General features: G+C 42.9%; 1 protein-coding gene across 2 annotated transcripts in view; it reads right to left on the bottom strand.

The window, feature by feature from the left end:
• Positions 1-16,988, bottom strand: part of LOC138964325 (pleckstrin-like) — a 34,892-nt gene that overhangs the window by 16,971 nt on the left and 933 nt on the right. For both annotated transcript variants that reach the window (XM_070336241.1, XM_070336242.1), the window contains exons 2-5: positions 12,239-12,397; positions 10,735-10,860; positions 9,685-9,737; positions 1,598-1,689 (exon numbers count right to left, since the gene is read on the bottom strand). In XM_070336241.1, the coding sequence (XP_070192342.1) occupies positions 1,598-1,689; positions 9,685-9,737; positions 10,735-10,860; positions 12,239-12,397 (430 nt within the window). The remainder of the gene's footprint in view (positions 1-1,597; positions 1,690-9,684; positions 9,738-10,734; positions 10,861-12,238; positions 12,398-16,988) is intronic.

Genomic DNA, 16,988 nt, shown 5'->3' with positions numbered 1-16,988 from the left:
ACCTAAGTCGAAAACACGAAGAAAATATCAAAAATGCTCACCCCAAAACACAAGCCGAGAGCAGAGGAACGTGACAAGAACCAAGGTGAGGGTCTGACACTAAACGCATCAGACAACAACGGCTGCAAAGCCGGAGCATGTACCAGAGACGTCCGTACCCACGGAGCGCTGAAGAGTGTATGATTCAAAGATGGCGGCAAGGTCAGGAAGTCACGCGAGACTTCGTTATATTAAAGGGTCAAGGTCGCTCTTTTTTTAGGGTTACCTCCCCTTGTTACCAAGGTGACGATTCAGCGTCCTAGCACTAGACTGAAGTAAATTGCATTTATGTGAGTTGGGATAAGAATGTAATTTAATGTATCTTTACGTCATTTCCCATCCGTCTGGAGTCGGTTCTAAATCTGTCGCTCTCTGTTCAACAAGAAAAAGCGAAGCAACCGAAACGCATGTTCAACATGGTTTATCTTGTGAGATTGTTGTGTGTCAAACGCATTTGACCTGTGAATATTCATCACGTCAGGTTTGTTACTCTGATTGGCTGACCCAGGTCACGAGAATTCTTTGACTGACAGGCATAATCAGGTAGGAGCGCTCAAGTTCCCAATGCGGCTGTTCTGTCTAATTCGCGGGTTCGCTTCGAAATTTCGTTTGGTCGAATTAAACGGTAATAAAACCGTTATTTCTAATATTCTGACTGTTAGCAAATGATAACAGACATGTCTCACAAACGATATCAGCATTCGCCTAAAAGGCTCATGCTTGATATCTTTTTTCTCGACATGTCTGTTATCATTTGCTAACAGTCAGCATATTAGAAATAACTCATAATAACAACAATTGGACAAAAGGACAACACACATAAAACATAAAACATAGGTTCATGTATGTAATAACAAGCACACCTATCATACTTCCAATAACACTGACCTAAAGTGTTGTCCGTGTCATCTTTAAATTGAATAAATTTACAGGTAAAATCTAAATAAAGTCACACGTTGGTCACAGCTACATCCCTGACATGCAGCAGGGTTTGGGACTGTGCGCATGGTGGCCACCACTATTAGTCTCAATTATCCGGTTCACGCAGTCTTCTTCCAATTTACAAAAGAACTGAAAGCCCTCATCACTTGTTTGCATCAAATGTATCACGATGTCATTTTTTTCACAGAAAGAATAATTCTGACTATGTTGCTTGCTCTGAGACAAGAAAAAACAGAAAAGGTAAAATATGTTTCCCACATGGTGAGTGAGTACCTATACAGCTTCGTATTGGCCTTCAGGACTTTTGTGAACTGAACATTGAAAGCCACCCTCATATAGTAGCTTGGGATCGACACATGAAGTTTCCATATCAACTTGAAATCAAGCCCTTCGTGCAGCCCTACCACCTGTTAATTATGCTTGGTCAAGGATTCGTGAAAGTCATGAATTCCATCATGAATAAGATCAAGAAATACAGGCACATGCTTTAAGAATATATTTGAAATATACCGCCTGTTAATTATGCTTGGTCAAGGATTCATGCAAGTCATGAATTCCATCATGGATAAGATAAAGAAATACAGGCACATGCATTAAGAATATATTTGAAATATACCTTTGAAGCAGTTTTTGTAGATCTCGCCGGACCTAAGATGCGTGGCAGCAGCAATACCAGCATCTGGGTCTTGCAAAGCACCGATTATTTCACTGTAACACAGGATAAAGAAAGGTATGTAATATTCGTTGACATGTTTGCTGCCAGGAAATAATGTATACAAAGCATTACAGTGGAACCCCCGTCCTCTTTAAGACTCCCCAAAAAGCTCAGAAAATCAAGTCTTAAAAAGGAGGCCCCCGGTCTTAAAATGGGGGGGGGGGGGGCCGGGGGTTACTGAACCAGTATTTACATGAATTGATAACTTACAATACAATACACCACACACTGTCATTAGACCGGCACGGTTGGCCTAGTGGTAAGGCGTCCGCCCCGTGATCAGGAGGTCGTGGGTTTGAACCCCGGCCGGGTCATACCTAAAACTTTTAAATTGGCAATCTAGTGGCTGCTCCGCCTGGCGTCTGGCATTATGGGGTTAGTGCTAGGACTGGTTGGTCCGGTGTCAGAATAATGTGACTGGGTGAGACATGAAGCCTGTGCTGCGACTTCTGTCTTGTGTGTGGCGCACGTTAAATGTCAAAGCAGCACCGCCCTGATATGGCCCTTCGTGGTCGGCTGGGCGTTAAACAAACAAACAAACAAACAAACAAACACACTGTCATTATTATTATATTTTTTTTTTCTTCTTCTGTTGGTGTTCATTGAACAGTTTCTTGCTCGTTAAAGCAGCTAGGTTACCCAGGACGTCAGCTGACACAGGCAGTGAAAGGGTTAAATAATTACTGCCCTAGTTACAAATCACATTTACCGTTTAAAAACACTACAACATTATTCATCTGGAATACATGATGTCTAATGTATAATGCTCCCTTGCATCTGTCTGTACATGATGATGCATTTATAATCTAGTGTTTCATCTTTCATTTGCCTTGGCTTGTAATGACTTGTCCTTTCGTATTTTTGAGGCCTGCATGCAGGCCTGAAGGCAAATTCATGTTTTTTAAATAGGTAAAGTGTTTGTTCTTGTTCTTGTCTTTGTGTGATACAATGTATCTGATTTTGAGTTTGTGAATCAGGTCCAAGGCCCTAAAATGACAGGGAAAGAACCTTTTCATGTAAAAGGGAATTATGACAGTCCCATTGTGTGCGCGCCTTCGTGAGCGAGGCTGGTACTACATATTGAGATACTACGTATTGCGATATGTAGTACCAGCCTCGCTCACGAAGGCGCGCACAGTAAAAAACTTAGCTTGCTGTCGCCCAGTAAAAAACTTTAGTTGCTGTCGTCCAGTGAAAGAATTTTAGCTAAAGTAAACAAACTTAGCTGCTGACGCCCAGTAAAGAACTTTTGTTATTGACGCTCAATGAACGTAAACGTAGCTGTTGATAACCAGAAAAAGACTTTATTGTTACCTGTCACTGTGTTAGTGAACCATAGTTCAACGTAGATCAACTTGTCGGTTAGAGATCTTCCTACTCCGTATCCGGCGCATTTTTTGTGACTTTTGTGTATTATCCCAAACGACCCTCAGATCGATTCATTTTACTTTATAACCAGATAAACCTTATGTAGGTTTTTTAGTGCTTTTGAATAAGCGAACATTGTAATGGAGAAGATTCCAGCAGATAAACCATTGGAAGCTTCAGGTTATGACGTTAACGGCGATGAAGATGAACATTCTCAAAGGCCTAGGCGTGACATTAAGCCTACTGAAAAAGGTAGAGAGTACCAGATTGAGATCAAAACTAGAAACTTCGCAAGACAACGAACATTCTTGGAACGAGCAATCGGTGAGGTAGTAACAGAGCTTAACCAAGAAACTCCTAATCAAGAGTCGTTAACCAGTCAAAAACAAATTGTTTTGAGCATGTACAAGGATCTTGGTGACATAGAGAAAGGTCTTCGTAGTATTGGTAGCGGTGAAACCATTCAGGAAAGTTGGGATGATGTTCAGAGAACAGTTCAGAACATTATGTTTGACATTGATCGAGCTCTTGACAGACAAACGACTAGCGTGCAGGTGACTAAAGAGCCTACTTCCAGGCATAGCAGTGTTACACCTAGCGTTGGGTCATCCACCCACAAGTCAGCCAGTGGTAAGACTGCCAGCCATAAAGCAGCTAGCGTTACGTCAGCCATCCACAAGTCAGCTAGCCACAAGTCAGGTAGCAGGAGATCAGGTAGCCAAGTAGCTTCTCGCGCCGAGTCTCTCCGCTCTAAAAGTGTTAGCTCTGAAGACACTAAATTGGCTCTTAAACTAGAGGCTGCATCCCTGGCCATAAAAGTGGAAGGTGACGCAATAAAGGAAGCTCAGTTTAGTGAACTGGATCTCTTACAACAACAATATGCTGAGAGAACAGCAGCTAGGCAGACTGAGGAAGCTAAGAGAAATGCAGCTAGGCAGACTGAGGAAGCTGAGAGAAATGCAGCTAGGCTGATCGAAGAAACTGCTAGGCAGGCTAAGGAAGCTGAGAGAATAGCAGCTAGGCAGGCCGAAGACGCAGCTGAAGCAGCTCTTGAAGATATTAAACAGAAAAAGGCTTTGAGACAAATTCAGTCCACCGAATTGAAAATTAGCTTAAGAGAACAACAAGCTATGTTACAAGTATTGGAACAAGGTGAATCCGTTCAGCAGGATCTCCCTGATCTACCGTCAGTTGATTTGTTGAACACTAGGTTCCACCCTCGTCCTTTCGTTCCCTTGTATAGTCTTGTAGCCCCTCCTCTAAACAATGAACAAACAGCGATAGGAATAGGGACAGGTGCTGCCGTCATTGCTGACCAAGGGACACACCAGCCAGCCTTGGACGCCGCGTCTGTTCCTGTCTGCCAAGCTGCCTTCATTGCTGATCAAGGGACACACCAGCCAGCCTTGGACGTCACGTCTGTTCCTGTCTGCAACGCCGCCAGCACCCGTGACATCTCTACTGTCAACGCTGCTGTCACCAACTTCGTCGCAGGAACCACAACGACTGAGCCACGACAGCACGCGTTACCTGTCGTGGACCTCGTCGTTGGAGTCAGCGCCTCTACAAGCGCCGCTACTACCAACAACGCCACCTATGAGGCGTACGGACCTCAACGTAGAGAGGATGTCAACGCCCCCCATCACGCCGGAACGAGCGCTCCTTTCGTCCGTCAGGAGCCCTTCACACCCAACTACACGACGGCTGCAACTACATCCTCCATGCGGCCTACAGCGCTGCTGACCACACTGCAGCACCCTCTCGGTGCGTACGCTGGTCAGCCGCCTCTGCACAACGTTGGACACTCAACGACAAGCGTCACAGGCCCTCGCCCGCCTGATCTCGACCACACAGGTTGGTCCTATCACCTACCAGAGACAAGGGAAGGTGATGAGACGCAAGAACGACACACCTACTTCCCAGAAGAACGTCACCAACGCATGGACCACAGACGTTTTCAAGTTACCCCACCCTGTTTCCCCTATGATACCCACCTACATCCCAAACCAGAGCCTTTCGTGCCCACATTCCTGGACCCACATCAGACCACCCCCAAAGTTATTTGGGGAAACGAAAACGCAAGGCCCCCTGCGTACATGAACTTTGACAAGGAATGTCATGCAGATCGTCCATTTGTCTCCTACCCCCCGTCTGCGTACTACCAACGTCCACTTGCTACTCCTGCCAAGCAGGACACTCCTATGGACTCTCTCGCCAAAACCCTATCAGACGCTCTGATGATCAACCGTTTGCCGATGCAGGAGCCGTGCATTTTTGTTGGTGACCCTCTCCAATATCCAATTTGGAGGTCGTCGTTTTCGTTCCTCATCGAGAGACAGAACATAACCAGCAGTGAGAAGTTATTGTATCTGCAACGGTACATCGGAGGTCAAGCAAAGGAGGCCGTGACCGGCTTCTTTCTGCTGAGAGAAGGTGATGCCTACGAGAGAGCCATGGAAGTGCTGGAAAATCGGTTCGGCAACTCATACGTCGTTTCGCAAGCTTTCCGGACCAAGCTGGACGAATGGACCCCAGTCAAAAGCAAGGATCCCAAGGGACTCAGAAGTCTGGCCGATTTCTTGCAGCAATGTTCCGTTGCTGCCCAGGAAGTTGGTGGACTGAGCATCCTGGATGATGCCCAGTACCTACGGAAGATCGTCGGAAAGCTCCCAGACTGGATGAGTCACAGATGGTCTAGAACAGTTGCTCGAACTAAGGTTGAAAAGAAGAGGTATCCTCTGTTCAATGAACTCGTGTCGTTCGTTACTCTCGAAGCAGACATTTCTAACGACCCTGTTTTCGGCTTGACAAGTGCATCGGGTACACCAAGAAAGTTCACAACGAACTTGTCAACCCTGACAGAGGATGTCACCGCATGTCTGCACTGTCAACTTCCGGACCATGACGCTGGGACATGTAAGGAACTCATAGAGAAGCCTCTGGTTGAGATACGAGATTTTCTGTTCAAGAACCGTATCTGCTACGGATGTCTCAGAAGTAAGGATCACCAGAGCCGTCAATGTATGCAGAAACAGACGTGCAAGAAGTGCAAGAAGGCTCACCCCACTTGTCTTCATGATGACAATTTCAAATATCAGAATAGTATGAGTGAAAACAAAGGGGCGAGTGAACACAAGAACAATTACCGTACCTCTGCTGCTGACGTTCAAGAGCCACTGTCATCGTCGACCCCTACAGTGTCTGCTCTTAAGGCCAGCGAGGAAAACAGCATCGGTTTCACGTCTATGATCGTTCCCGTTCTCGTTTCCAGTGACTCTAACCCCAACGTAGAAGTGCTGACGTACGCACTACTGGACACTATGTCCAACGCCACTTTTGTAGTGCAGTCAGTGGCTGAAGAAGTTAAAGCCAAATCGCAGCCGACTACACTCAGGGTCTCCACACTGACTGAGGACAATGCTGTGGTCTCCGGCAGGAAGTACTCTGGATTGCGTGTCCGGTCTCCTTCCTCCAGTGAGTTTGTCAGGCTCCCTTCTGCCATCTCACGACCTTATCTGACCGTTGACCCCACTCATATCCCCACCTCAGAGACTGTCAAAGCTTACCCACATCTCCAACACCTGTCTCCTAAACTGCCCCCCTTGTACCCTGACTGCGAAGCAGGCCTCCTCATTGGCTACGACTGCGCTGAAGCCCTCATGCCCCTAAACGTTGTCCAAGGACTGCCATTCGCAGTAGAGACTAAGTTAGGTTGGAGCATCGTCGGCAAGGCACCGCATTCCGTCGCCTTCGATGGCATAGCCTCGTCCATGCGCGTCATCGTCAAGCCAGGATCGAGGGAAGAAGAACGTGTAGCTCACGTCTACAAGGTACAGGTGGACGAAGTCTCGTGTACTGACCCATTACATGTTATGGAAAGAGACTTTGCAAGTGACTCAGGATCCATGTCCCAGGACGATGTAAAGTTTGCGAAGATCGTGAAGGAAAACGTGAAGATCAACGAAGCTGGTCACTACGAGATGCCCTTACCATTTCGACCAGAGAAACCGTCCCTCCCCGACAACAGAGGTGCCGCAGTCAAGCATCTGAAGGGCCTGAAACGCCAGAAAAAACGAGGGTACCGTGATGACTGCGTCAAGGTCATGACATTAATCTTGTACGGGCTGATCGTGACGTGTTTTGCCTCTAGGGCAATCCACATTGAAACCCTGGATGACATGTCAAGTGATTCCTTCATCAACGCCCTACGCATTGTTGTCTTGCATGACCAGAACTTGTGCAGATCAGAGTGGTGCATGGCTCGTGTAATCGAGGTGATGCCTGGATCTGATGGACTGGTCAGACGAGTGAAAGTGCATGTTGGAACAAAGGCTCTAGACAATCACGGCCGTCCCACTGGTGATAGTCGCATATTAGAGCGACCTATTCACAAAATGACTGTGTTAGTTGATCGTGAAAATCACAAAGACAAAGCTGTGTAAGCGAACTGAAAGAACATTGAACTTTGGAGTGTTTTTCCAATTTGACAGTTGTAGATTGTTGCGGTTTGTTTTTATACCAGATGATGTAACGAACATTTATGTTTTAAGTGGTGCGTTTTCTTTATGCCGTCGAGTAAATGACCAGTGGCATTTAGTTGAAACGAGATGTGTTGAAACACTGAAAGTGATTGAACCGTAATATTGTTGTGTAAATGTTTTGCAACACAATGATTTTGAGTTCTAAATTTGAAATGTCTAAATCTGCGTCGTTATTCTTTTGATATAAGGAATATGTTTGTACAAAGGTTTTTGAAGTAAATTATATTAATATAATTTCCGGTGGGAGTGTGCATGCCGATGTGGCATGCAGTCACCTACTTTTGTTGTAATTACGTTTGCTCAAGCCATTGCACGATGTAAAAAGAAGTAAACCGTGTTTTTATTGTGGCACCTTGTTGTGACCCGTTTTGTGGAGCGTTAATATTTTTACGTGAGATTCACGTGCTCCTTGTTCAGTTGTTGTGACCTGGTTTTGGTCGGAGTGTCACAAACTGCGTCGTTTAGTTCTAGAACACCGTGAGATTCACGTGATATTTTCCGTGTTTTGATTTTGAGGTGAGCCCTGCGAATCTGCGTTGCAAGTTTTAGAATACGTGTGACTCACGTGTTTTTAGCTTTGTGATGTCAGCTAGTTCCTTGGTCTTCTTTCTGTTAAATATACCGTTTTAAGTTTTGGGCATGCACGGAGTGCGTGATCGGTTACTGATTGGTTGTAAAATAGTAGTTTCACCCGATTCTGTCTTAGGAATGTTGTTGGTTGGTCAATCCGGTGACCTTTGACTTTTGAATAACTATTCCATGTTAGGTTTTTGTTTCCATAAATACCGCTGCTTGACTCCTGTCTCGTCAGTCGATCTGAGGGTTTTAGGAAGCGTTTGGTTTTGATGTAAACGTATGAAGGTTATCAAGTGAACCAACGGAGTGTTTCTTATGTTTTAACGTCAACGTAATGTTCTTGGAGACAGTTGTTTCTCAAGTGTGAATCGTTTTGTGCCCTTCGTTTGTGAGGCAACACGTTTTTGGTACTGCTGGTCAACCCACACAGCGCATAAGGTAATTTTGTTGTTACTTGTTTGTGTTGTGTTTTGGTCGCCATTTTGTAATTACTTTGTGAGTTGTTTATGTATAACGTGAGTTGAAAGTCTGACTTGTTGTAGTGTTTCTTTATTGTGTGTTCAACTGTTCTAGTGTTGTGAACGTACAGCAATGTTTTGTAGACGCTAGAAAGTCGCTAATGTTTATAATGATAACTTGTGTTTTCTGTGGTTAACGAAGTTCGAAGTGAAACGTTTTCTCCGACTTTTTCAGCCTTACGTTAAAAGAATTTAGGTAAAAGAAGCTTGCGGTCTGTGGTGATCGTTTGTAAACGGGCTTATTTCTTGTAACGTTATTGAGGGAAAGTGGATGAGTAAATATCTTGTTTGTGACTTTGATTAACGCAGGAACATTGTCGTTAGGAGACTTTTTGGTATGACACTGACAGTTTGCTTTGTATTCCTGGCCTGATGAGTCAACGTTTTGTATTTTTCTGAAAGTAGCCATTTTGGTTTTAAACGTATGTATGCTAAGTTTCTTGAGTATTCTTAGTGCTTATGGTATTGTTGAACGTACGGAACGTAATTCTTTATTGTTGTTGAACGTACAGAACGTAACTCTTTATTGTTGTTGAAGGACTAACCAACGAGTGTTTGGTAATTGTAACTTTCTTGTCTGTTTGTCTTCTCCTGTCTTGTGATTGTTTATTTTTCTTGTTTTTACTTCTCGTGTCTTGTTAATGCATTTGATACTTTTGCCATGTCTAATAATTTGTTTTCTTTTCTCTTTTTCTTTCTGTTCATAAGTTTTTTACCGCAATACGTGGTACTGTAACGATATATATACATTACTGATCCCTAGTGTCAGATGTAAAATAATAAACCAGTACTTTTGCGCGTTATCGCTTGTAACCTGTGTTTGTCATTTCGTATGAACAATATGTAGTACCAGCCTCGCTCACGAAGGGTGTGACTCTCTAATGAATCAGGGACAGTAAAAATTCTAGTGAGAACACTAGCTGCTCTGAAAAACTGTGCATCAAGGAAAACAGCCTTCGGTCCAAATATTTTAGCCCACACTCACCTGACATTGGCATAGGCTCTAAAATCTTGGAATGGCATCTTTTCTTGGGAAATCTGTTGGAATAGAGGAAACAGAAAGTAAGACGTGAAAGCAGACCGAACACTGTGAATCAAACTTCAAAAGAGTTACATCTATGACCTAAACAAATCTGCTCAACATGAAAAATCAAGAAGTAAGGTTTTTATTCAGTATAAATGAATTGACATGAAGGTAAAAAAAAAAAAGAAACAAGTCGCGTAAGGCGAAAATACAACATGATTTAGTCAAGCTCAGTCGAACTCACAGAATGAAACTGAATGCACTGCATTTTTTCCGCAAGACCGTATACTCGTAGCATCATCTGTCCACCGCTTGTTCTGAGCGTGTTTTTAATCCAAACATATCATATCTATATGTTTTTGGAATCAGGAACCGACAAGGAAATTTAATTCTAATCATAGTTTTTATATTTTGAATTTTCAAAGCTTGTTTTCAATCCGAATATAACATATTTATATGTTTTTGGAATCAGCAAATAATGACAAATAAGATGAAATTGTTTTTGGATCGTTTTATAAAAAAAATAGTTTTATTTACAATTTTCAGATTTTTAATGACCAAAATTATCAATTAATTTTTAAGCCTCTAAGCTGATATGCAATACCGAAGTCCGGCCTTAGTCGAACATTGCTTGGCCAAAATTTCAATTAATTTTATTAAAAACTGAGGGTGTGACAGTGCCGCCTCAACTTTTACAAAAAGCCGGATATGACGTCATCAAAGACATTTATCGAAAAAATGAAAAAAACGTCTGAGGATATCATGCCCAGGAACTCTCATGTAAAATTTCATAAAGATCAGTCCAGTAGTTTACTCTGAATCGCTCTACACACACACACACATACACCACGACCCTCGTTTTGATTCCCCCTCTATGTTAAAACATTTAGTCAAAACTTGACTAAATGTAAAAAGGAAAGCAATCAGATATGTTTTAGGTAGATTCAGACTCCCCCCACCCCCCTGTGTCAAACAAATCAAAGCATGACAAACCTTTCAAAATAGTTATACCTGTGTGGTTGAAGACAGTGAGCGAATAACAGCTCCAATGGCATGCGCCCATCCGTCTCTATCCTCTGGTCCTGCTGACTGGAAATACATCTCCTCCCCATCTGATGTGCTCAGCTTGAAAAGACCCTGAAACAAAGCACACCAATGTCACAATGTACATATTGCTTGGTTTCACTGATTAAATGGGTAGAGCAATGTGCGTCCTTCCTTCTCCCCCCCCCCCCCCCCCCCCCCCCCCCCAATAAAAGCAAACGCATAACAAAGGAGAAAATAAGAAACACAAAATTGACTGATTCAACGGGTACTCAGAGTAGCGTCATTCCCCCAAAAACTAAAAACAAACACATATAAAAAGAGAAAAAAAATATTTTTAAAAATAGAAACACAACAATTTGTCACTGCTTAAATGCACTAGCTTAAGTGAGCCATTTACCCTACTAGTAAACATAAATCTTCTTGCCCAAACAGCTGAGTTGGCCTTGACTGTAGGGACGTAGAATGGGAAATGCATTTTTTTTTTTTTTTAACAACAGACTGCAAAAGAACACTTTGCGGAAAGTGACACTGCTGATCACATCTCCCCTACTCTTCACTCAGGGTCTTCACTCAATGAACTGTCTCAACAAGACACTTGAAGAAAACAATGGAGTACAATTGTATTTTTTACAACAGCTAGACTGCAAAAGATCACTTTGCGGCAAGTGACACAGCTTATAATCACATTTCCGTTTCTCCGCCCCCCTCACCCCCCTGCCCTTCACTGACAGGGTCTTTGAAAAATGAACTGTCTCAACAACACAACACTTGACGAATACAATAAAGTACAGTGGAACCCCCCTTTTAAGACCCCCTCCTTTTTAAAGGTGGTCGTCTACATTTTTGCTTTTTTTCAATAATCTTATGGTTAGATTTTGCTAAAAAGTTATGTCAGATGATGAATGAACCATGGGGAAAAAAGTTATAGAAAAAAAATATATGTAAAAAAAGATTTTATTTTTGGGGTAGCATGACTCACGCTTCCTATATTTTGTTTTCTGTTTGCTGAGAACATGTGCTTTGCCTAAAAATACTGACCAATCAAAATCATGTCACTATGCTTATAGCCACGCCCAAACAAGTGCAGCAACAGTTTGACACTGGAGCGCTGTCCATGCTTTTTTTTAAACGCACGAAATGCACGGGATTTGAGAGGAGTTTTGCGCTTGGCATTTTCCAAATAAGGATATCCTACTATGAGTACTACGCTGGAATACTACACTGGCTTCGTCTTTCCTGATCGAAAGGGGGTGTACTGTTGATATTTGTAGATAATAGACTCTGCATTTTAATGGTCAAATGGCGATTTCGGTATAAAAATGTAGACAAGGACCTTTAAGACCTTGTTTGCTCAGACTTTTTGTTCATATCCTCTGCAAAATTACCCCTCATTTTAAGACCGGATTTTGTCAGATTTTTGAAGGTCTTAAAAGGGGGGTTTGACTGTATATCATCTCAACACTGAGACCTGAGTGTTGGTGTCGGCGAGGTCATTGCAGGGGGAAGTGATGGCAAAGCCAGCCAATGGGAGGCTGCTGATGAGCACAGACTTGCGGTGTTTGTGGTAACAGCACAGCTCCTCCTCGCACAGTACAAACCATCGCGCCTTCCATTTCTTCTTGGGAGTCTGCACAACAGTCAACAACAAAACATTTTTAAATTTGATGTGTACAGGGATGACCAAATCGTCCACCCGATCGCCAGGGGCGAGTAAAAATCCGCCGGGCTAGTAAAAACCGCCCGGCTGGCCAGTGAAAATTCTGGTCAAATGCATTACTTTTGGTTGTACATGTATGTACTACCGAGTTTTAAAGCCATTATATAAACACTGCACTGTGCAGATGCAGGAACTTCTGTCGTCTGCAAAATCATCGCCATGTTCTTGTGAAACAAAATCGAGGCCCTTGTGTGTGTCACCCGTGTTTTAATTGTGTAAAGAAATCTAACACTCATAATTTTGTATGTGGTATGTACCGGGCCAGCGAAATTTCTGGCGGGCTAGTGACTTTCTTGAAGTTACTCGCCCGGCTGGCGAGTTAAAATTGTGAGATTTGGCCATCCCTGATGTACTATCACGGACACCATTTGTGAAAAATCTTCTGGTGAATTTGACTTAAAGAAGTCCAAGGGACACCCACTGTACTGTTCTCCGGACCATGTGTTTCTGACAGACCCCTCGCTGGTGATTGGTCCCTCCTATGTTTGTTGGAGGTTTTGCAAGAAAAGGTCACTTGATCCCAAAACCCATACGAACCCGACAGTGTTATTTTTGGAATTCGTCTATTCAGCTGCACTTGCAATAATTCACTCAACACTGCTCTGTACCTTAGTGCTAACAGATAAAATAAACCCCAAACCAAATTGTGTAGTTCTTGAGGCAATTATAATGTGACAGTTTTTCGGCGGGCAGTAAGCTTAATCCCTGTAACGTATGTGTCTTATTTGCTTTTCTTTTTTTCTAATAGGCCGAAGTGAATTATATAACAACTAGAGGAATACCCGGCGAAGCCGGGGTGAATCGCGAGACAGAGACAGACAGCGTGGCGGTTCACCACAATCACCTTTGAAGGCGAAGTCATGTCAAAAGGGTTTGAGAATTTTAGAGCTTATTTATTAGCCCTATATTATCTGTTGTGGCTTCTCAAATGCCAGAACATACAGACAGACAAAAACCGCTAGACCCCATCACAAACAGAACTCTACAATCCACAGGTTTTTGCCCACACACACACACAAACACACACACACACAGAGAAGCCGTATACAGACCTGTTTACCCCCATAAGTGTTTTGGAGTAATGCTCAGCCCCAAAAATAGTAATCCTGGCACAAAAATAGTAATCATCCAGCATTCATCGCCAATTACAACGCATATGACAACTGTGTCTGCGAAACGCAATCCATCATTCACAAACAAAACACATCAGTCAGTTTTTGTAGTCATCATAATTTCAAAGAAGATCACATCAAAAGCACATGCATCACTGATTCTTTTTCTTTTGCTCGTAGTAGGCCTTTTTCAGTGTGTCAAGCGCTTCTCTACTGTACTTGCGCTTGCCGAATGAGTGAGGGCGAGACTTCACCACTAGAATAAGGCTCTCCAGCGTCTCATCAGACAAGACATGATCTCTGGTCAGTCCTGTGCTCGTTCACCCCATTTTGCCATTGAAAAATCCAATGCCAAATATGTGAATTGATTAAAAAAATTTTTAAAAAATTTTTTTTTTTTACATTTTTTTTATTTATGAAAATCGTAGTCTTGACACGGATAGCGGAATGGCGTATTTTTTGCAGAAAATCGTAATAAATTACGCCAAAATCGTAAGGGTAAACAGGTCTGCGTATATATATATGTATATCTATATCTATAAATATATAGAGATAGGTGACAGTGTATTTTTCGCGTGGCTATAAATTGATTCCACCTTTTCACTTTGACAGTAAGAACAACTTACGGGTGCAAGGGAAGCGTTCTGGACAGCGCAGTGACATTCTAAAAATAGTAACTTAGAAACCGGAATATGGATTGAAGCCACACGAAGGCGCAAAACACTGGAGAAGATAAGGAAGAGTTACTGGGAATGGTGAATTCGCCGGGGTCAGAGACATAGAATCGCGAGACAGAGACAGACAGCGTGGCGGTTCACCACAATCACCTTTGAAGGCGAAGTCCTGTCAAACGGGTTTGAGATTTTTAGAGCTTATTTCTTAGCCCTATATTATCTGTTGTGGCTTCTCAAATGCCAGAACATACAGACAGACAAAAGCCGCTAGACCACATCACAAACAGAACTCTACAATACACAGGTTTTTGCCCACACACACACAAACACACAGAGAGAAGCCATATATATATATATGTACTAGAATGAATACCCACTTCGCCGGGTAGCCGGCTTTGCCGGGAAGAAGTACTTAGAGCCGTACGCCGGCTTTGCCGGGTCCGAACAATGGACCCGCCAAGCTTAGGTCCCTCCCAGATTCGTGGAATGGGAACAGCACGAAAATGATTCAGTGGCCATAATGCCATTCCTGACCATATCGAGTCCCATCCTTGTCGACGAATGTAACCGTGTTAATCACCTTTGGAGGCGAACTCCACTCAAACAGGATTGAGCAATTTATAGCTTATCTGTAAGCCCTTTTGAACTGTTATGGCTTTTCAAAGGAAGGCCAGTACATACAAATACACAAAAGCCGCCAGACCACATCACAAACAGAACTGAACAATCCCCAGGTGTTGCTCACATAGAGAGACACACACACACACACACACACACACACACACAAACACAGAGAAGCTGTATCTATAGAGAGATAGATGACAGTGTATTTTTGGCGTGGCTATAAATTGATTCGACCTTTGCACTTTTACAGTGAGGATAATTTACGGGTCCAATTTACGTTCTGGACACTGCGGTGACCTTCTAAAAATAGTAACAGAACGCCGGGAATATCCGAAGACGCTCCACTCATACTATAGTGCACCATACGAAGGAAGGGAGGTAAACGCTGAAAACCTGGAGAAGATGAGAAGATAAGGAAGAGTTACTTATAATGGTGAAATGAACACAAAAACCAAAATCGGTTCAGCGCTGCGCGCTGAGAGCACGTGTTGAAATGATGATATTGATGATATTGTGTCCGGGGTGTAGCTGAATACGGTGTCCAAATTTGAAAAAGATCCACCGAGAACTTTGGCTTTGGTGTGTCGGTATGGGGGCCCGGGTAGCTGAGGTGGAACCAAAATAGCTGAGGTGGAACCAAAATCGGTTCAGCGCTGCGCGCTGAGAGCACGTGTTGAAATATCGACCAGGTTGTGTCCTGTCCCGGGTCTACCTGAATATGCCCACCAAATTTGAAGCAGATCCATCGAGAACTTTGGCCGTGCATCGCGAACTCACACACAGACACACACACACACAGACACAAGTCGTATATATATATAGATATCAATATCTATAAATATATAGAGATAGGTGACAGTGTATTTTTCGCGTGGCTATAAATTGATTTGACCTTTTCACTTTGACAGTAAGAACAACTTACGGGTGCAAGGGAAGCGTTCTGGACAGCGCAGTGACATTCTAAAAATAGTAACGTAGAAACGGAAATATGGATTGAAGCCACACGAAGGAAGGGAGATAAACGCAAAACACTGGAGAAGATAAGGAAGAGTTACTTGTAATGGTGAAATAAACACAAAAACCAAAATCGGTTCAGCGCTGTGCGCTGAGAGCACGTGTTGAAATATCTCATCGATGATATTGTGTCCGGGGTGTAGCTGAATACGGTGTCCAAATTTGAAAAAGATCCACCGAGAACTTTGGCGTTGTGATGTGGTCTAGCGGCTATGGTGTGTCGGTATGGGGGCCCGGGTAGCTGAGGTGGAACCAAAATCGGTTCAGCGCATGTGTTGAAATATCGACCAGGTTGTGTCCTGTCCCGAGTGCAGCTGAATATGCCCACCAAATTTGAAGCAGATCCATCGAGAACTTTGGCCGTGCATCGCGAACACTCACACACACACACACACAGACAGACAGACACTAGTCGTATATATATATATAGATAGATGAGGGTCGTGGTGTGTGTGTGTGTGTGTGTGTGTGTGTGTGTGTGTGTGTGTGTGTGTGTGTGTGTGTGTGTGTGTGGAGCGATTCAGACCAAACTACTGGACTGATCTTTATGAAATTTTACATGAGAGTTCCTGGGAATGATATCCCCGGACAGTTTTTTTTTTCTCGATAAATACCTTTGATGACGTCATATCCGGCGTTTTGTAAAAGTTGAGGCGGCATTGTCACACCCTCATTTTTCAATCAAATTGATTGAAATTTTGGCCAAGCAATCTTCAACGAAGGCCGGACTTCGGTATTGCGCATTTCAGCTTGGTGGCTTAAAAATTAATTAATGACTTTGGTCATTAAAAATCTGAAAATTGTAAAAAAAAAAATAAAAAATCATAAAACGATCCAAATTTACGTTCAACTTATTCTTCATCATTTCCTGATTCCAAAAACATATAAATATGTTATATTTGGATTAAAAACAAGCTCTGAAAACTAAAAATATAAAAATTATGATCAAAATTAAATTTTCGAAATCAATTTAAAAACACTTTCATCTTATTCAGTTCCTGATTCCAAAAACATATAGATATGATATGTTTGGATTAAAAACACGCTCAGAAACTTAAAACGAAGAGAGGTACAGTA

This window comes from Littorina saxatilis, linkage group LG4 (genome assembly GCF_037325665.1).
Source record: "Littorina saxatilis isolate snail1 linkage group LG4, US_GU_Lsax_2.0, whole genome shotgun sequence".
Lineage (NCBI taxonomy): Eukaryota > Metazoa > Mollusca > Gastropoda > Littorinimorpha > Littorinidae > Littorina > Littorina saxatilis.
The sequence above is the reverse complement of the archived record's forward strand: the minus strand, read 5'-3'. Positions and strand labels throughout refer to the sequence as shown.